We start from the raw sequence: 21,425 nt of genomic DNA, 5'->3' as shown, positions 1-21,425 counted from the left end.
GATTGAAAAATACCTAGAGCTGCTGCTCAAAATTTTAAGAATCCATAAAGTTATAATTCACGTTCTTTCTTTGGGGTCAGATTTTTTTCCGGGTAGGATGACGTGCTGGCATACGTCACACCCCTTGTCACCGAAAACACGCTGGTAACCGGATGCTAAAGGGGAGTGTTTGTCAAACTCAGTTTCACCTAAGATGCTGAGACATTTGGCAACACTCAACCACGCGACGATCGCTCGCAATCCAATTTATTAGACAAAACAAGCTGACGTCACAATTACATCGCTCGAGTTTGCAGAAGACACCGATGCCAGGCACTGCCCTGATAGGGGATCGAACCCTCAGGGTTACCAACGACCAGTGGAGGATGCATGGATATCTCCTGCTAACGACACAAAGGGCCACTCCAGGAAAGGGGTGCTTGCTCAGTGAAGCATGAAATCACATCACTACACAACATTCTGACGTAATCAGAGAAACACGAAAGAACAGTTACACGTCACAGTACGTCATAATCAGGTAACAAAGACAGTTGGACTATCACAACACGCAAGAAGTGGGCAATGTTAAATAACATCTTTTCGACGTCAAAACGATTTCTTGGAAGAATGATGACGTAAGGGCTAGCACCTGTCGACGTCATCATGAGACGTCCGCATTAAACGGGATCGGAGGTTGGAGACCAGATGCCGCGGAGGTGCTTTAATCGGTGGTGGATGCTCGCCTTGTCTGGAAGAAACAAACGTAATGTCATCCTGCATGTAAATAACGTCGCAATGATGTGATCACTTCACCACCCCCTGCCATCAGGGTCCATGAGCATGGTTCGAATCCCAACATGAGTAATCGTTTGTAGCTTCTTCCCGCTCTCTGAACATTCAATGACCTTACCAACATCCTCTCCTCATCAGGATCGTAATCAACATCTGCTCCTCATCAGGATCGTAATCAACATCTGCTCCTCATGAGGATCGTAACCAACATCTGCTCCTCATGAGGATCGTAACCAACATCTGCTCCTCATGAGGATCGTAACCAACATCCTCTCCTCATGAGGAGATCGTAACCAACATCCGCTCCTTATGAGGAGATCGTAACCAATGCCAGCAGATTATGACGTAACAGACTTACATTTGTTGAGTCGCTGCTTATCGAGCGCATCAGTGGCGCCGAGGGAAAGTCCCTCCAGGAGGACCACCGCTCGTCGGTAGCGCTCGATGCAACGTTCGATGCTTCCCTCGTACATCTCCGCAAGCGCCGACCCTCGACACTGCAACACAAGCGTTTGATTGGTCGATATGTTTCAACTCAACCCAACTGGTCCGTCCCAGGGTTCGCAAATAGTGGGGCGTGACACCATCCACTCTGGGTCACGATTTTAAACTTACCACAAATATACATCGCGTCTGCGAAATTGTTTGCTTCAGTTTAATCATTGCATTGTTAGGCAATTTTGAGCAGATATGTCATTAGTGCAAAATGATCCTTGTAACCCCGGAGATGTAGTTATCGGAATGATCGGAATTTACTGGAAGAACTTTACAAAACAACAAACATACTGTGACGTCACAATCAATAGATATTAAGAGTAACAATACCATTACAAATATCATTTTAGTAATTGTCTAATAAAATCTGTTTGTTTCTGTGAAAGAACCCAACAAACTGTCCACTAGAAGCGGTTGGCTGTATCGTACCATTAGTACAAGCCTTTGAGTAACAAGGCTTGCATGTTATATCATTTTACCAACATAACAACAATCAGCTAAGTTGCTGCATACCAGCAAACGCACAGTGCTAAAAACGTCAGGTGAATACTCATAGTAACTTCTGGTAGGCTAATGTACATTGATGTAACTAAAATGTAATTTTTAACACTAATTTTTAAGTGAAACAAAAAGATCAGCAAGCAGATGTACCCGACACGAAATCAAAATTACGCAACTTGTTGAACTCTTGTTTATATGATTGGAAAGAAAATGCCTAATAATGAGGCATTACTTAATACTAACTACAGACAAAGGCTAACTGTTTCGATCTTAGGGGACTTCTTCAGTAATTAGAACATCGAGAAAATTTGGAATTGCTTAGTCCCTTCTTTGATGTGCTGAGTTTCATATAATTTTGTAGAAGAAAGTTTATACTGTCAAGTGTCAATAATTAATATTAAATTACAAAATATTTTCAAGAAATGTTTGGGTTGCAAGGATTTAGATTTTTTTTTGGGGTCGCGTAAAAAGTATTTGCGAACCCCTGGTCTGTGCAACCTCAGCTACGTTGGCTGACGTCATTATGAGTTCAGGCTCGCATTCACTTACGTCATGCACAGCGTAGTAGTACAGCAGTCGATCAGCCGACTTGAAATGATGTTGTTTCAACGTTTCCTCACTGCACTTGGTTCGGGCGAGCTCGCAGGATCGGCACGTGACTTTGTAGCGGTCGTTCACTTCCACGATCACTAGATGGCAGTGGTAAGTGTTTAAACAACATACGGAGAATAGTTTGTGGAGATGACAACATATAACCACATGTGGGGGTTCATCTACAGCGCGAACGACAAATCAACGTGATAATCTTGTACTCACATCGCTTCATGTCGTCGCTGAGGTGGAGCTGGTTTATGTTCACCTTGTCTTTGATTGTCCGCATGATGGCAGACAAGATCTGCAACGAGCGGAGGAGGAGGACGACTTGCTCAACCTGCCTGCAACGTCATCAAACATGTCGTCATAGCGAGCAGCGCACATCGCTATCCGTATCAGTGATGTCACAAACAGTTACCTTTGTTCTTGTGTGACGTTGTGCAAAGGATCCAATGAAAAAGCGTGTTCAGGTTTATTCGCTGCTGATTGGTCAATGAAATTAGGTGACATCAGATCGCAGTCGAGCGCGCTCACATGTTCGTTTGCCACGTCATTGATGACGTCAGCGAGGCGGCAGTAAAAGGCGAGGACGGCGACGTTGATCTCAAGGTCCGGATCCTAAGAAAGAAGCAGGTTACTATGGCACCAGGGAGCGACCCAGGAGACTCAAGAATATGGTTCTCAGGATTCCTAATTGATTGATGGGATCTTCATCCTCGGAGTGAATCATCCTCTTTGGAAGGTTATTCCTGGAAGTTTTGCATCCTTGTAGAAAGGTTCAACGACTAACGCAGAGTTGGTTACCGAGGTTGACGAGGGAAGCTTCTTTCCCATAGCAAGTAGGCTGCGGTTGCCACACCATGTATGGAATTGTACAAGTATGGAAAGAAATATTTAACGTGTAGAATGGAATCGCCCGCACTTACTCCCAGTTTTGTCACATTACGATTCAAGGCCGCACTTGATATATAGAATTGGAAACAATTTCGTTTTCACAACTTATTGGACGGCCAGGTTAGTTGCCCAGAAATGGAGATTGTAACGCGCAAGCCGAGACTTGAACCATCGTCTCAAAGCCTTGCAGGTTCTTTATGAGAAGATTTGTTTTGTCGTATCCAGGCTTAACCCAGGTGGTTGAAGATTTAGATTAAGTGGACGGGAAGGCAAGGAAGCCAATCTTCGTGTTCACCTTCAGGCATGCCTTTTATAGTCCTGCCAAAGACACAGCCGCATGCTCTTGAGCGGTGTCGAACCGGCGCACATGCGAGTGCCGTGCCAGTGCTCTCACCACTCGGCTTTGCAGTGCGTAGATGACAAAGGACGTTTCAGTGGCGATGTGATGATAATGATTTAAATTATTACGCAACAATCAACTGTGTTCAATGTTCATGCAAATTCTAGAAGTGACTTCAGCAAGTCTCACCATAGAGTCACGTGATGACCGTTGAACCCCAATCGGCCTGTCGACGTCAAATGACAAATGAGAAATCCCGGTCATAAATGGGGTTGCACTCTCTGAAAATATACACAGTCAATCACCGCACGATCGCATTGCACGTCGGTCTATGTTCACTTCAACATCGCTGTTCACAGACCATCTTATATTGGAGTGCCCAGTAACCAAGCTTCAAGGAGCATACCTCACAGTCCACCAATGATGCAACAACGTCATCACTCTTCATAGGTCAACAAATGAAGACTGCTTGGACTTATAGCGCCATACCAAACAATTTTAAAAACGGTAATTTGAATAGGAATTGCTCCACCTGGTGGTGAAGTTGCAATAAATTGTTTGGCTTGTCTAGATAGACTGGGAGCAGTAGTGCGCGGGAAAAGCTGATGTCTGCGGTTGTAAGCGATCAGGTCTCCTCCGTCGCCGGGAGAGTTCGGGGGGGTGAGGGTACCTGGAGACAACAAAGCGAATGATGTTTCGTGTCAACGTTGCATCAACGTAAACACCGATCCTGGTACAACTTACCCCTGCTCACGCTGTGCAGTGGGAGGGGGGCAATGGCGTCCATGATCCTGCAATCGTAATAAAAACGTCATGTAACGTCAGTCTTGCATCACAAGACGTTATTGCGTCACGTAAAGCAAGTCACACTTACCCTGGCCCGGATGTGGCTGTGTCCAATCGCTTCCCTGAGAACAACATCCGGGTAACTTGGTCCGACAACTTGTTCGAGCTTTGGCATCTGAGAAAGAAGACACCGATGACGTAACGTAATGACACCGATGACGTAGCAACAACATGGAGCTATTGTTCGCGTATGATAAACATTGGAAGATGAAGTGCGCCATGATGGAGCACAGGACTGAGTGGTACATAGGGGAAGCACCGGTAGACAGCACCACATCACAACTGCTGAATAATCCACAATCTGAAGCAGTTGAAGAAAGATTTCGGACCCATAACAAATCCTGCAAGGTCTGGATGGAAGATGGCACAACAAACTTGCCACCAGAGAGATTGTCTCAACAATTAACGAATAAAGCTCGTGGTCGGTTGTGACCTCTATTCATTCCCGCGCGCTTCGTGCGATTGCGTCACTACCACGGCGACTATGACGTCATGTTTAAGCAAGACATTGTAAAATGAACCCGGTGCCCTTCTGCGACCAAGTACCTGCCAATCGCCCCGTCCTTGTGTCCGTACCTCACCAGGTCTGGGACGGTCTGCGCCTTGCTCATCGAACCGTGACCATCATTTGCTCTCTCATTGGACGCTTTGATCGATTCTAGAACAAACACTGACAATGTTAACATTGCAAAACTACGTCACATTCTGTCACATTGTCTCCTGCTGACGTCATACAACGTTCGAAACTGAAAACTTTCCAATTAATTTGTCGCATCCAGGCCAACTCCCTGTTGGTGGGGATTTAGATTAATTGGCAAGGAAGTCAATCTTCTAACCTTCAGACATAATTTTAAGTGTCTTGCGAAAGACACAGCTGAATGCTCCTGAAAGGTGTCGAACCGGCGCCTTGTAGACTGTGGAGTAGGGTGCATCATCTGCCCCTCATTTTTTTCTTTGATTTTCTGCAGTGGATTAAAATGTTCCTTTTTATGATTGTTGAAGATGTGCAACTTTTCAGAAGAATTCATTAACATCTAGGGGTACCACAATTGGATTAAATTATGTCATTTTTTGTTATTTTGGGGTCATTTCGTGGCTACTGGTACAGTTGTGGAACCGTATGTGGTAGATTTTTATGAAATTTCATATGTAGAATCTCTGTGCAATTCTGAGAAAAGTGATACCAATTTTACCAAAATCGGCCCAGTACTTTTTGAGATATCGGCGATTGAAAATTGGCCCTTTTCGTGATCGCTCATGCGTAAAAATTAACTACAAATTTTGTTTGACCTATTAGGCTATTATGAAGGTGTTTCAAATGGTAACTTGAAAATTCCAATGCATATGAGTTATCCAAAGTAAGGAGGTTCTGCAAAGATATATTTTTTGTTTGTTGTTATATCACTACAGGCCACCAAGTGGCTAGTTTCACACATGACTATTTGTGATCATTCATGCATGACGAAACTTTGATCGCTTATAACAAAAAACACTTTACTTCGATTTTTCTCCAACTTAGCTTAAATGAAAGATAATATCCTTGGCTTTCTAGCTTCCAAATATGAAATGGGATAATTGAGTAGAAATGAGGTAGTTTGCTGTAGTAAATGTACCATGTATTTTTTAAAGTGAAGAAGGGATAGGTAAAACAGTTTAAACAACTGACTGAGGGGAGACGTTAAAACCAATTCCGTGGCCGGTTACAACGTCTTATACAACAGTTACAACGTTAAATTGGGATTCTCATGAATTAGACAAACACAAACTGAATGGGTTCCGGAAGCTCCTACCAAAACGCACCATTTTGGCCTTAATGTGCAAAATTTTGACAAACCAATCTTCATATCTGGTTGTCTCTTTTGAAACTCCTGATACAACTCATTTAGTGTCACCAAAACCAATCTTCCAAAACCTCAACCACGTCGACAAAGGGCTTTCCCTCAAGAGATTATTGATTCTGTGTTGAAGTTCTATGAAGATGATGAATTTAGTAGGTTACTTCCAAGTCAAAGGGATAAAGTGTCTGTGGGCAAAAAATGCTATCAACAAAACAGATTGGTTTTGGTGACACTAAATGAATTATTGTATCAGGAGTTTAAAAGAGACAATCAGATATGAAGTTTGGTTTGTCAAAATTTTGCACATTAAGGCCAAAGTGGTGCGTTTTGGCAGGAGCTTCCGGAACCCATTCAGTTTGTGTGTGTCTAATTCATGATAATTCCAAGTTACTGATAGAGGCGGGAAATTTGGCAGAATCTTACAGACTTGCTTTCTGTAATGGTATGTGATATTACCTCAAGAGAATGCATGTTTTGCAAGTCCAATGTCCAACCAATGTCCATCTTCAGAAGTTTTGAGAAGCCACCTTAACTCGCTGTTTGAGGATCATGATGAAGACATCACTTTTAAACAGTGGACAACAGTTGATAGAGCAGAAATTGTTACGATGATCACGAGTGTTTCAGATTTCATAGAAACCTTGATTGAGAAGCTGGTCTAACTTCTTCCACATAGTTATGTGTCCAAAGCACAATCAAATTATTACAAGTCCAGAAAAGAAAATTTGCAAGAAGGTGATGTTTCGATTGCAATGGACTTTTCAGAGAATTATTCCTTTCATGTGCAAAATGAAATCCAGGGCTTTCACTGGACACATGCCCAAGCAACTGTGCATCCAGTATTTTGCTATCACAAAAACACCGACTCCGACATGGTTGAACACTTATCCCTTTGCATTCTATCAGACATACTGGTTCATGACGTGCAAAAGGTGTATTACATACAAATTGCAAAGTTTAAACGTCTTGTCAAATTTATCTTGTCGTGCTATGGCTGGTGCTGGTTTTTTAGCACCGTGCCAAGTCAATGCACCAACAAACGACTTGCGCTTTATTGAAGTCTTACACCAATACAAAGAAGAAGACAAGCTGGTAGCAGAGGTAGCGCTCAAATATTTCATGCTACACACATGGTAGCCTACTTGTCTGGAGAACTTTCTCCCTTAGCCCTTTTCAGCACCAAGACACTGCCAGCTAAGAAAGCAGCAATGGCAAGAGCAATACTGAAGAAAATGAAAAGTTTCAGACAGCCATTAAAAAGATTTGTAGAAGGTTTTGGAAAACTAAGGTTGATTCCAATGTTGTCAGCCACCAAGTTGGCTGATCTAATCAATGAAGATTCCTGGTTCCTTTTTGCAGCACTAAAGCTTGGCCATTGTAGGCCTACAAGTTTCATGGACGAAGATGTTCTTCAGTGAGACAGCTGTCCTTCATATGCAGCTTGCTACACAGTTGTAAGGCAGCTGAGAGTAGTGAATGATGCAGCTGAACGGGGCGGCGTCAAGCTTGGATGCGACTATCTTTCATCGGCAAAGTCTGAACAGAGATTCCCAACTGTTCTGCAGACTGTTGAAGGCAGCTATCGGCAGTGTCCGAATTTACGGAAGAAGGAAATGAACAACAATGTTTAATGGATACTGCATATTTTGTTGAGCAGGAAACTGTGCCTTTTCTAACTGTGTTATTTCAATTCGGAAAATACAGAATTTTGAAAATTCAGTAAAATAATGTGCATTTATTGGTGTTTTGTGAACAAAACAGTCAATGTTAAAGTTTAGATAAAGTTCAACGAATATTTTTTTGCAATAAAATGATCAAAAGGTGTGCAGTTTAGAGAGAAAAACTCTAAAATGAATGATTTAACGCTTTTGCACTAACGGTACATATGAGTACCACAGACATGCCATCTGAAACTAAGCTTTTCGCATTTTTTGCTCGACGTCTATATGTCAAAAATTCATTCGCGATGTGGTACCCCTAGATCCAAATCATTTCGCATAAAACTTCACAGGTGTGTTTACTTTGACAAAAGGAACACTTCTGACAACTGCAGAACAAAATTTAAACAAAAAAGGCAGATGATGCACCCTACTGTAGAGTGTCGTTGACTCTCACCGCTCGGACATGCAGACGACTTTTCAAAGATGCAGAACAACTCAACGTCGTCACTGAGACCTCACTACGTCACTGATCAAACGGAAGTCAACTTCTATGTCACGTCACAACCAACAAACCACCGTAGTTACCGTTGCTAGGGTTTTCTGGGATGGATGAGAATTCCACATTCTTCGACGATTGTCTGCGCACGCGGTGAGTGAGCTGGGGGGAAGAGGAAATCGGGGATGATCTGGGTAAGGAGCAACCCCCTTCGGTGGTGATGACGTGTTTTCTAGCGATTAGTTCTGCGTTGCTAGGCGACGCGGGACTGCAACTCGACAAAGAGTGTTTCCGTTCCATTTTTTCATAATTTTCCAGCTGAAAGTTTTAGTACATGCTGAAATTCGTCAGTTATAGCGGTTTATGGCTCGCGCGAAGATCATCCAGTAGCTGGCTATCATGACGGCATTTTATGCCAGCGGTTCAACAGACAATAAGTGTAATAAAGAAAGTTGGTGACGTAATAAGCCGAAGCGAGACGAGAAGAATCGCACATGACGTCACAATGTTACCTGCGTCGGAACAGGAAGAGGAGATGGGGAGGGATTGGTCGAATCCGATCTGTTCCTCCTATCTTTGGGGGAGGACGAATAGCGGACTCCCCCGACACCTCCGGATAGCGACGATTTTCTTCCCCCAAATATCTGTTGGGAGTTGCGGGCGATGAGGGAGGTTGCGAGGGGCGGAGGGGTTTGAGTGATGCGCCGATGGTTGTAAGGGGGGGTGGGTGAGCTGGAGGCGCGAATCCTATCAAAGGGGCTGCTACGGCCCGAAGCATTACGCGCCTCACTTTCCCTTCGACGCAAAGAGTGATGCTTGTTTCGCTGGGTGGCGCTGTTGTTCTCACCACTTTCAGCTGAAAAAACAAATCACAAATTTTTTGTAAATGTAAAAAAAGTTGAAGAAAAGAAATTGTTGCAGCGGAGAATCGCTACGTTCAGATTCATCACAACAAACACCCAGGAGATCCCAGGGGACTTACGTGATGAGGCAATGGGATGGGAGACGATGACAAACTCCTCCGAGTCCTTACTGGAGAGTGGGGAGCTTGCTAGCGACATCGCAAGGACGACTTCCCGATCGGCGGAAGATGACGAGGCCTGAACAACAAGATTGCCTCATGATATCGAGGGACGAATATAAACGATCATCTGAAAGCCTTTAAAGCTGTCAAGTTAAACCGTTACTATGACGACCATTCTCTTACCGGGGGAGAGAGAGGAATGACGGAGCGTGGGTCGGAATTGTTGCTGGATAGGGGACTGGGGTTGCAGCTGGGCCGGCGAGAAGGAACGGGGACCGGTTGGGCTGCAACAACATGAAGCAACGTTTAGTGAGCGTAACAAAGTAGACATTATGACGATGCTATGAGGTAATGTCTCAACAGTGACGAAGGAGATTAGTAGATTACGTCATTTATCAACTCGAAGGTTCAAATGATTTTGTAGCAAATCATTTCACAGACGACGGGCGCGTCGAGATCCTCTGTCGTTTGTTCTCAATCGCTGCATTTATATGAGAAAGTGACAGGACAGGAAATTGAACCAAAGGGCAGCACATGGTTGGTCAGTAGGCACAGTGAAAACACTAGTGATGTCATATACGTCACGCATGATTGCGTTACTGCATTGGGTTAGGGTTAGGTTGAAGTGCCTACCAAGTTGGCCACTTACACGCATACTTCATCGCCATGGTAACAAAGCTGTGGTTGAAGAACTCCTGGAAGCTGAGACGCTCCGAGACATCCTTCTTCAGGAGCCCAATCAGGAGCTCGTGGAGTTCGCGGGAGGTCCCAGGAGGAATCCTAAAAAGCATGAGGAATGCGCCATCACAGTTGGCAAAACAACAATGGCAACACTTTGCTTCGTTAGACCATGCTGGTCACGTGTTGCCGTGAGCTAATTCTAAATTATTCAAAACCATCTTTTGTCAAGTTACTCTGCGCAATGAAACTCATATCATCTTTTCACTCACTTTTATTGCACCTCACACTTATAATCTGTACCTTCTCAGAAGATACACCGTATTTCATATTAATTATAATACAATTTTTACCACAATAATTACAATCATACCACTCAGAATTTATATTGTCGTTTTCATTTCATAATAAGATTTACTATTGAAAGTGGTCATTCCAGCATATTCCCTACACGGCAAACAACTAGGAAAGGCACATACGATCTTGCTCGTATCTGGCTTGAATGTCGATCACACAACGTCATCCTAGTAGAGATTGTGAGTCTCGTCTGTTACGTCAGTCCACATTGACACGCATGAGTGGCGCAATGGACTGGAATGACTTTCACGACAGAAAGACCCCGTTCCAACATAACCAGTTGCAGGCTGACTGACGATCGATATGAGGAAACCATGAAAGCTCACAACGCGAGGGCGGGAACATGACAAAACACAAAGACTGCCTACCTCCTCCATACATCGGCGTAAGCTCTGTTACGTGATCGTTGCAATCTGTCAACAACTCAAAAGGATTACTTGATGACAACACAAAAGCAGAACGGTGGAGGGCGATGCTTCATGTAGAGGACAGTCTCGCAACCACTAGAGGGGGGGTCAAAACAACAACTGTTCCCCACAATTTACTTTCACAGTTTGCTTTCCTTGAAACACCAACGACTCCACAACCATCTTGTTCAGCTCCATGCACCACTCGGTGGGAAGACGTGAACGTGACGTCATCGAATCAACTTCATTGGACAAGCATGACAACACAGCATGCGTGACGTAGTGTACTGCGTAATGAAAATATGTTTTACCAACTTCCACTGAGGAATTCTCGGGAATGTTTAGATCAAAGTTGAAGTTGTGTCAAACATTCCTCGATGGATCCAAGCGCAATAAACTTTTTACGGTCCACTCTCCCATGCGTCACTCCAAGACAAAGCTTTGTTTCGCTTCATTAACTTCACTGGCATGGATCCTCAGATGAATTGTGACGTCGGGTAGTACAGCGTCAGGTCAACCTACCAACCGGTGGTTGATGCGACAAGACCGCGTGAGCAATTGTGATGCTGGTGACGTAATGTGGCACTACGGATGGCGACCACGTCGTCGACTGCGTCACTTATGACCTCACAATGTGATCAGATTAAGGAAAACAGAACACGCAACGTCATGTATGTTTATGACGCAAAGTGGCAAAGACGCTGATCCCCACACCAACCCTCTCGTAGGGAACAATGACGTGAAACAACGTGACGTTCGCTTCATCGACGTCATGGCGTGGTGGTGCCCCGATTGAAGCACAAACCAAACAACAGACGTGCACAAGCCTCAGGTAGTAGTCGGATACAAGCAACACCTTTAACACAAACAATCAAGCACAGAGATTCAATCACTTCCTCAGATCGAATCTTCCCGAACGTCACGTCACCAGCCACAGAACACATCCACTCTCAAGCCACCTACCGGGGAGTCGTATGCTTGTTTCGTTCGTAGATATTGCGCAGTTCCTGAGGGTTGTTCGCCTGTCAAAACATTTCATTGGTTAATCACCTCTTGGCTATGCAGGTTAACCATCTGGAAAGCCACGCTTGCGTTACTCACAATACACAGGTCTATGACGTCACGACGATCTAGTAAAAATATTAGCAAGCTTAGTAGATCGAGCAAAATGTGGTGACGACAAACACATGACGCCACAGTGACATACCAGGAAGGGGGCTTTCCCGACGAGGCACTGGTAGACGATAGTTCCGATGCTCCAGAGGTCGGCTTTGGCGTTGTAGCGGCTGGACGTGATCACCTCGGGTGCCTGGCAACAACACAACTATCACCATGGCAACCTCAACAACTATGGTTTCAACGCGATTAGCGCGGTCAACTTCGAAAGTTACAATAAGCACAAAAATAAGCAGCTGCTGTACTCAGCCAAACAGATGTAGCATTGTTGACGTCACAAATAAGAGAGTGTACCCTCAACTTACCATGTACATGGGGGAGCCACACATTGTAGCAGCCATCACACTGTTCTGGAGGTGACGGGCGAATCCAAAGTCAGCTGCAGAAGAAATAAGGATCACACAAAGTTATATACCAAGTTATGACACAAAAAGGCTGATGAAGTCATTGTGCGAGCAATATCTGGTGGTGGTGAGCAATGTGCTGGTTCTGTGCCGCGCTCAACCCTAATTCAATAAACCAACAAACGATGATGCTGGTCATGCAGACCGGAGCTTACCAATTTTGATGGTGATCTCACGAGGCTTGGGATTTGGATGCTCATGAGAGAGAAGCAAGTTTTGAGGTTTCAGATCTCGATGCATGATCCCCTTGATGTTGAGGACCTTCATTGCTTCAACGATCTGTCGGAGGAAGTATCTGATGGTGTCCTCACTCAGTGTTCCTTTTGCTACAACGACATTGATGAAATGATAAGTCTACCACGAGTGGGGTGCAACTCCATCCATTGCACGTTCATCACCAACAAGATTCAATCAACACAGTCACGTCCTGAACCTCCACTGGAAGCATTGATACAAAAGCATGAGCTTCAAAATGAGCTTGAACAAAAAGCTGATCGCTACAGGAAGCCATAAAATAAACTGAAACATGGAGCACCTACCTTGTAAGTAATCGGAGAGGTCACCACCATTGCAGTACTGCAACACAAACGATATCAACGTCAATGATGACCACAAGGAGATAGAAAACAAATACAGTATGTACATCAGCTACGTCCAACACAGATGAGCTACTGGGACAAACAAACTGTCTCGGTTATAAAAAGCGCAAGCGTAGCGATTATCAAAATGAAAATTATGATATGGAACTAACTCAAAGGGATTAATTTATCGCCTATTTTGTTCATACAAAACATTCACGACGTTGGGTGTAATTTTCAAATAGTGTTGGGCGATATTGAAAAAAACAAAACGATACGATATTTGAAAAAATACTCGATATTTCGATACTCTTCAATATTTCTGTTCTAATTAAGAAAAGAGTTTCTCAGTCTTCGAAATTAGTGTCGGCAATAAAAATGCCGAGGCCACACGAGCGCTTGTAAGGTTAGGGTTAGACATTCCTCCCAGTCGTTATGCCACAGCCATAGATTTGTTCCTTAGTCAACACCCTGATGGAGCTCTGCGAAAGAGGCGTGTGGATGGGTATCAAAGCACGAAAGCCGCAAAACGTGGACACTTCATTGCGAACGGCGAAGACAGTGTAGATTTACAGCCAAGCGATGAGCCTCTTGATTCCAGTGATGACGCGGCAACCTCATCCTCCGATACAGCATCTGATGATTCCGATTCTGACAGCAAGTTCTTTATCAAACAGACTTTGTGTTGCTCGCAGTATGCCAATTGTGCCGAAATTATTTAGTGCATACGTAAATCGAGGCAATCTTCTCAGGGGGCTATTAATTCGTTACCAGTACCTGGTTGAGCAATTAACGTTATTGTATGATAATTCAACGTCGCTAGATGTCGAATTAATGTAAAACAAACGTAAATTTCTTATTGGGCATTGTTGTTATGCAATATAACCCGCCGGGAAAATTAAATCGATTTGTGCTGACTCGAACGTTGAATCAACCCAACATTAACTCACTTTTCCTCCCCGTGAGTTATTCAACGTGAATTACCGTAACAGCGTGCGTATCGTGCTGCTCGCTTTATCGCTACTTTTGGTATTATTATATCGCAACAAATCAAACAGTGCGTTCGCTTCTCGTTTTACATGTTTTGGTACAATTTTTTTCGTAATAAACGTTCACAGCAATTGCCGAGGCAATTTCAACTTTTGCCGTTAGGCCTTGGCAACGTTTTTGTAGGGGTTTGCAGTTAGAGTTAGGGCTGTAATAGTTAAAATATCGAACGATATTGAAATAAATATCGATATTGAAAAGATATCGTATCGTATCGAAAATTCGATATATCGCCCAGCACTATTTTCAAACATTGCATGTTAACTGGGTCCTTCAGTGTATTTGCCATCCACTACATGGCGTTTACTTGAGAAGTGGCCCTTCAATCCCAACTTAGTTTAAGATTTATTCTTTAGCTTATACTCGTCATCTACCTTCAAAACATCATTATAAAGAACAACTCTGTAGCGCAACATTTCAATGCAACGTTTTCTTATCAACATCCATAAACTTTCATTCACCACATAGCCTACCAATATCTTTAAAATATTAAACGTTCAAATTTCTAAAGTTTTTAAAGTTTTAAAGTTCCACATCCCAAAACTGCTTCTTTCAGCAACACTAAAGTATCCGCCAAAATATCGGTATCGGCCTAAAAAAGTGATATCGGTATCGGCCAAAATATTGGTATCAATACATATCTACTAAGAACTTATGTTTTATGCTTATTAATCATGCTCTTGCTGGTGATACCTTCCCAAACTATTTGATGGGTAAATTAGCATTGTCGTTCACTTGAACAAAAATATTTCTGAACTGTCAAGTTTACATTTCAACAGTTTTCCTCTTCGTTGCAAAAGTAGAATTTCTATACCTAGTAACCTTACAGCAACACACGCATGGTAATACAACTTTTTTTGACTGAAATGTTGTATAAGCTGACTACAAATCACTGTTTGCAATCGTTATTACAAAATATTATATCTATTCACTCGTTAACACCAGTTAACCACCTATGTCCTATAACCTGAAAGTTTTGGTTAAAAAATTCTTACCTCAATCACAAGATACACATTTTGTTCGGACTCCTGTGGAATACAAAACTGATTACAGATCACTGCAGATGTTAAATCAATGTAAAGGTAAAGGAGGTCCCATACTTAATTCAAGTGTTGGGAATGAGAAGATAAGGTTCTCATTGTACTAAGCCTTCGGCACTCAGGAGAGTAGGGTGGCCAGTTCCATTCTCTCGGCCGCCTTTCCTGCAGCAATTATGCCCACCCAATTTATTACACCCTAGGTCAGTGGTTCTCAACCGGGGGTCCGCGGACCCCTTGGGGTCCGCGAAGCGATTTTAGGGGGTCCGTGAAAGTTTCCGAGTTTGCAACATGATTGATAATAATTTACGAAATTTAAAAATTGGTTGTGCTTTATTTGTGTATTAAACGTGATTCTCAAACTGTACATCGCAACGCATTGGTGCGTCGTTTGAAATTTCAAATGGCATCGTACAAAGGTTTAGTTTCCTAACTAAAAAAAATCGTACAAATGAATTACATTTTTAATAAGGCTATGTTCAATTTAATTCTTTTGAGACAGCGGATTGTTGATCAATGCTTAACTTGGAAATACAAACGTCAGTCAGCAGGCTATCACCACTGACAGTTTTGCCATGATTGTGATTACCACGAAGTATTGATTACAAATGAAACAAGGGAGAAATTCTTTGTAATGGTCGCAAAAATTCTACTACTTTTTGATAAAATTTATAGAAAAACATTAAATCAGCATATATCTTACTGAATTTTGATCATGTGTGCCGACATATAACTCATAACATAATTTCTTCAATGTCATCAATCGTCATAAGTGCGTCACGAGTTAAGCAAATTCTTCTTAGAGGTGTAAAACTTGGAAACATTGGATTCTATTAGGAGACGCGATACAGGATAACAAATTTTCAGATAAATATTGTTTAGGGGTCCACGACCACTTCGAAGGTACCAAAAGGGGTCCGCCAAGACAAAAAGGTTGAGAACCACTGCCCTAGGTAGAGGTGAGCGGTGTTTTCAACAATCAGCTTAGCTATAATTGGAAAGCCAATGCCTTATCTGTTGCGCCAGAACGGTAGTAAAAATCAATTTAAGAAAGAAAATTTTGTTAACTAAAAATACGCAGCCAAGTATAACAAAACAAATATATAATCAGTTTACATTATATTCTTCATCCATGTAAGTTTCGATTTAACAATTGATGGTAAAGGTAAAACAGTTTGCAATTGGGAAGCTACAAAGCCTACCTCCACATCATCACTGGGAGGAGTACAAGTGGTGACTTATGCTTTATTATGATGAAGATCAAAATAATGACGATGAATTTCATCATTCCAGTAAACATTTTTATTAATTATATATCTAATTAGTTTTCAGGATGCACAAACCAGTATATACATCTCTATCGCAAGGTTCTATAAAATGGATACACAAAGAAGTACATAACTGTAAGTAAATTCTGTGTACTACTGGCCATGCCAAACAAGCTTGTAACATTTCTTAATTATTTTCTTTTAGCAAAAAACTTTTCAAAACAATAAAAGTATATAATATTTTACCCTCAAAAGCACCTTACATACATAACATTAATGTTCACAGTTTGCATTCATAAACATTTAATGCTTACATGAATTAGCAATCTATGAAGTATTGAAAACACCCAAAATAAGTTTGAAAACAATAAACACTATGATATTGCACTCCGCCTTGATGACAAAATATGTTTGTGATGTATCTATTGAGTTGTTGAAGTGGGAGATTCTTTCTTTATCCTGCACCACTGCCGGTGCTTCTGCCCTTACACATTTAAACTCTACAAAATTGGCAGATTTTATTTAGGGAATGATCATTTAACTTTATGTTTATTATTGTTGCGCAGGCTACAAACATGCACATTGCCATACATGCAAGTGGCCAATGAATAGTGTTCACACCGGTTCAAACTTTGCAAAGCTATGCCACCGCCCATCCATTGGCATGCCAGTACTTCATATATTGTACTTTTTTGTCCTTGAGATGTCAATGAAAAAAATAAGGATGATTGATTTATACAAAACAAAAAGGCAGTGGCTATTTGACCGGCGCCGGTCTTTGAATCTGAAACACTATTTGACCGTTCATGACGTCACTATATAGGCACTTCTTTCTTTTTCTCTTTCAAAGCAAAAGTCGAGCAAGAGTGCCTATATAAGTTCTAAATTTGGCAGTTACGTTCCACTGATTGGGTGGCGCGTAGGATACGTCTCCGGTTGGTGTTCCAGAGGGAATGAGTTCGATACTACGCAGAAGCGTTTTTTTTTTAATTTTTAACTAAATTTTGACCCGGAGTGACTCAATCGTTAGGCTGCTGCATTTTTGTGGTCAATTTTTTATGTCTTTTAAACTATGAGTAATAAAGTCAGAGTTTTTTAATTTTCTTGAATTTGAGAATTTCTCTGGATAATTTTCTGTCCGTCAGAAGAGGATGTGACCGTGTTTGCCGAACGACGCAAAAATGCAATGCATCGTTCCAGTAGCGTAGCCAGGAATTTTGAAAGGGGGGGGGTTTAACGACCCAGCAGCGGGGGGCCTCCCCCGAAAAATTTTGAAAAATTACTTTGAATTTGGTGCATTCTGAGAGCATTTTCAACAAAAATGTGGGTATGAATATTCCTGTAAAATGGAGCTGTCCGGTGGCATAGCAAAAGGATAAGATCATGTTTTCTTCGGCATTTTTCGGAAATAAAGCTAAGTCTCTATGTTTTCTTGCTGCTAATTCCTGGCTGAGATGTTTGAATGTCTGGTATTGGCAAAACTCGCTCTTTTAATGCAGTTTCGTTTAAAATTAGGCAATTTTATTTTAGACTGAAAGCATCATTCTCAATATCGTGACGTAACACACGTGTCAAGGGGGGGGGTTGTAACCCCCAGAACCCTGACATCCTCTTATGACGAACGAAAAATTACCCAAAGAAATTCTCAAATTCCAGAAAATCAAAAACTCTAACTTTGTTAACTCATAGTTGAAAAGACATAAAAAATTGGGCTGTAGGCTTCTGAAATTAAAAATTGATCACAAAAATGCAGCAGCCTAACGATTGAGTCACTTCGGGTCAAAATTTAGTTAAAAATTAAAAAAATAAAATGCTTCCGGGAAGTATCGAACTCATTCCCTCTGGAACACCAACCGGAGACGTATCCTACGCGACCCCCAATCAGTGGAATGTAACTGCCGAATTTAGAACTTATATAGGAGGCATTCCATTATAATTCAACAAATCCAAATAACCACTAAGTCTTCAATTTTGATGACTAAAGCATATGTCATAGTATGCAAAAAATGCATCTCGGCAAAAAAAAAATTTTGAAAATCGGACAAGCGGTTTTCGAGATATCGCGTTCTGAAGTTTTGTGGCTGTCACTAGGTGGCGCTGTTGATGTTCCCAATGTTTTTTGATTTTAGGGTTATATTTGAGGTAGAAAGTCGGTTGAAGTGTCTATTCCACCATTTTTCATGAGGCAGAATTCAAAAATGATGTCAATTTTAGTCTACAAGAATTAGCTAAGGAGTTGTGTGGCATTTAAAAAATTGGGGGACCAAATGCCAACCCTCAAATTGTCATGTGGGTAACAAGATATCCCAAATTTTTTTTTTGTTCTGTAAAGTTTCTTGCGTATACTTCATGATAATATACTGTTTATTTATGAGACTTTTGTCCTTTTTGCACAATGCAACCTTTTATCAAAGACTTGCATGAGAAGTTATATGATCTATTAATGCAATATTTGAATGATGCGTGCTTATGATGTCACAATAACAAATTACAGATTTTCCTAAAAAACTTTTTTCATAGTAAAATTTGCTCAGGAAAACCAGCCCTTGTTTCAAAATTGCAGTCAAATTTTGTTTTTCCGGGCAATTTTCACAATGAAAAAAAGTTTTTTGGGGAAATCTGTAATTTGTTATTGTGACGTCATAAGCAAGCATCATTTAAATATTGCATTAATAGATCTTTGATATAAGGTTGCATTGTGCAAAAAGGACAAAAGTCTCATAAAAAAATATTATACTATCATGAAGTATATGCAAGAAACTTTCAAGAACAGAGTTTTTTTTCGGGATATCTCGTTACCCACATGACAATTTGAGGGTTGGCATTTGGTTCCCCAAATTTTTTTAAATGCCCCATAACTTCTTAGCTAATGCTTTTAGACCAAAATTGAGACCATTTTTGAATTCTGCATTATGAAAAATGGTGGAATAGACACTTCAACCAACTTTCTACCCCAAATATAACCCTAAAATCAAAAAACATTGGGAACATCAACAGCGCCACCTAGTGACAGCAACAAAATTTCAAAACGCGATATCTCAAAAACCACTTGTCCAATTTTCAAAATTTTTTTTTTGCCCAAGTTCAAATTTTGAACACAACAAAATATATCAAAACCAACACCTTTTGAAACCTAGTGGTTACATTTCTTTCTAAAATTTGTTGAATTATAATGGAATGCCTCATAGGCACTCTTCTCGTCTTTTGCTTTGAAAGAGAAAAGAAAGAAGTGCCTATATAGTGACGTCATGAACGGTCAAATAGTGTTTCAGATTCAAAGACCGGCGCCGGTCAAATAGCCACTGCCAAACAAAAACTATTTTGCATAACTACCTTGCAATCAAAGAGCTGGACTATGTTCTTATGCTGCAAACTCTGAAAGGCAAAAAGATGTTTTTATTTAAGTAACAAGTGCATAAGAACACACAAACTGCTTTTAAACAATAAAATATATTTATATAACTTATCAACACCAATATGTAGCCTACAGTTGAACTTTGTTATGTTAGCCAATTTATATAAAAAGCTGTTAATTGGTCCTGCACAGAAACATCAGATTAATTTTGCATAGTGGATCTCATATTAATGACCAATACATAGAACCAAATACTGATGCATACATAAGTAGAGCAATTACTTTTAATATACTGATTTCTTTTTCAAGCAATGATGAAGATCGATTCATCTTTTTCTTGCTGATGCGTTTAATGGCAATTGGCTCTCCTTTCTGCAAGCAAATGATCATGCTACAATATCAAATCATGGCTAGACGTTTGGTGTTGGACTGTGCTGACAAATTTGACACTATGTGTCTGCAAATCAAGCCTTCCAAAAATTATCTCAATTGAATAGAAAGTGCCAGTATTACGAACATATTCATTCACACACACTATTTTACTAATACTATAAATAAAATCTTGACTATGATAAGCTTCTTATATATATATAGTAAGATGGGGCAAAAAAGCCAAAAAACACAAACTTTGGTAGCCTATAAATCAAACATTGCTATAAACATTAAAACTAAACTGTTTTGCATTGGATGTAAAGGCATGTGGGTGGTGAACCTTTGAAAAAAATTTGACTTGCCTCTGTGCATTACTACTAAAAATATTCATTAAAATCATGGGTGAGGCAAAAAAGTCAAGTTTCCTCAATCATGCTTTCCAATAAGTATATGGAATAACAATTTATGACATAAACTAAATCACAAACTGACAAGAGAATGACAACACTACATATGTGCAAACATCTCACCGATTTGTGACGTCCTTTGTAAACAATAGCAAATGCCCCATGGCCAATCATGTCTGATTGACAATATTCATAATCGCCAACTGACTCTGTATTAGCTTCTCGATACGCCATTGAGATTGTGTTGATGCTGTCACAGGAACTCCAAGAAAACTTGTTTAAAAATATCAAGACAATAAATATTTCATAAAATCAAATTTCATAACAAATCTTTGCTGAAAAAATTGACAGTACAAATACACTTAATATGATATAGTTTGCAGGTGAAAGAATCTATGAGTGTCACGATTTCTTTCTATCTCTTACCAGGAAAAAGACTTGGAAAGGTTCAATGACGTAGTTTAATGGGTCAAACCGAAAAACAGTCAATTAAATGTCGAATAATTCTACTAGTGAAATGATAATCTGACTTCTTGAAGGACTTTAACGAACGGCTTCTCAAATAACTCTAATTTCGAACACAATTTATATCAGCACCAATTCTCATCTACTTGTATTCAATTACTTCAAGTCTCAATCACCAATAATTTCTGCATCAACTACCAATCCACAACTCATAGCACAACTCCCATAATAATAAGGCAGTGGCTATTTGACCGGCTCCGGTCTTTGAATCTGAAACACTATTTGACCGGTCATGACGTCACTACATAAGCACTTTTTTCTTTCAAAGCAAAAGACGATAAGCGCCTTAAGTTTTAAATTCAACACGTTTTCTTCAACTGAGTCCGTGGCACATACGTAACGTCTCGGGCTGTC

The 21,425-nt window shown here is 41.0% G+C and overlaps 1 protein-coding gene across 2 annotated transcripts; it reads right to left on the bottom strand.

Annotated features, from left to right (window-relative positions):
* Positions 1-236: 236 nt before the first annotated feature.
* LOC145775387 (serine/threonine-protein kinase ULK2-like) lies at positions 237-20,875 on the bottom strand. Of its 2 annotated transcripts, XM_082586680.1 has the most exons (24): positions 20,670-20,875; positions 20,050-20,139; positions 19,746-19,787; positions 15,103-15,135; positions 13,022-13,058; positions 12,638-12,808; positions 12,384-12,457; positions 12,110-12,211; positions 11,866-11,924; positions 10,110-10,240; positions 9,644-9,744; positions 9,419-9,536; positions 8,949-9,292; positions 8,526-8,754; positions 4,988-5,099; positions 4,470-4,556; positions 4,340-4,386; positions 4,128-4,265; positions 3,785-3,876; positions 2,780-2,979; positions 2,584-2,702; positions 2,317-2,456; positions 1,130-1,268; positions 237-727 (listed from the first exon to the last, which is right to left on the bottom strand). In XM_082586680.1, exons 1-24 carry the CDS (start codon positions 20,778-20,780, stop codon positions 657-659), a joined length of 2,787 nt encoding a protein of 928 aa, XP_082442806.1. In that variant the 5' UTR covers positions 20,781-20,875; the 3' UTR covers positions 237-656. The 2 variants fall into 2 exon arrangements, with proteins under 2 accessions (XP_082442806.1, XP_082442807.1); XM_082586681.1 differs by lacking the exon at positions 4,128-4,265.
* Positions 20,876-21,425: the final 550 nt, after the last annotated feature.

The sequence above is a fragment of the Aplidium turbinatum genome, chromosome 8, assembly GCF_918807975.1.
Source record: "Aplidium turbinatum chromosome 8, kaAplTurb1.1, whole genome shotgun sequence".
Taxonomy (NCBI): domain Eukaryota; kingdom Metazoa; phylum Chordata; class Ascidiacea; order Aplousobranchia; family Polyclinidae; genus Aplidium; species Aplidium turbinatum.
This window is presented reverse-complemented; position numbering and strand designations above follow the sequence as displayed.

Coding starts and splice junctions, on each gene's coding strand:
- LOC145775387 (XM_082586680.1), bottom strand. CDS start 20,780: ATGGCGTATCGAGAAGCTAATACAGAGTCAGTTGGCGATTATGAATAT. Junction 15,136..19,745: donor TCCAGCTCTTTGATTGCAAG/GTAGTTATGCAA, acceptor TGTATTCCACAG/GAGTCCGAACAAAATGTGTA. Junction 9,745..10,109: donor CATGGCGATGAAGTATGCGT/GTAAGTGGCCAA, acceptor ATGTTGTTGCAG/CCCAACCGGTCCCCGTTCCT.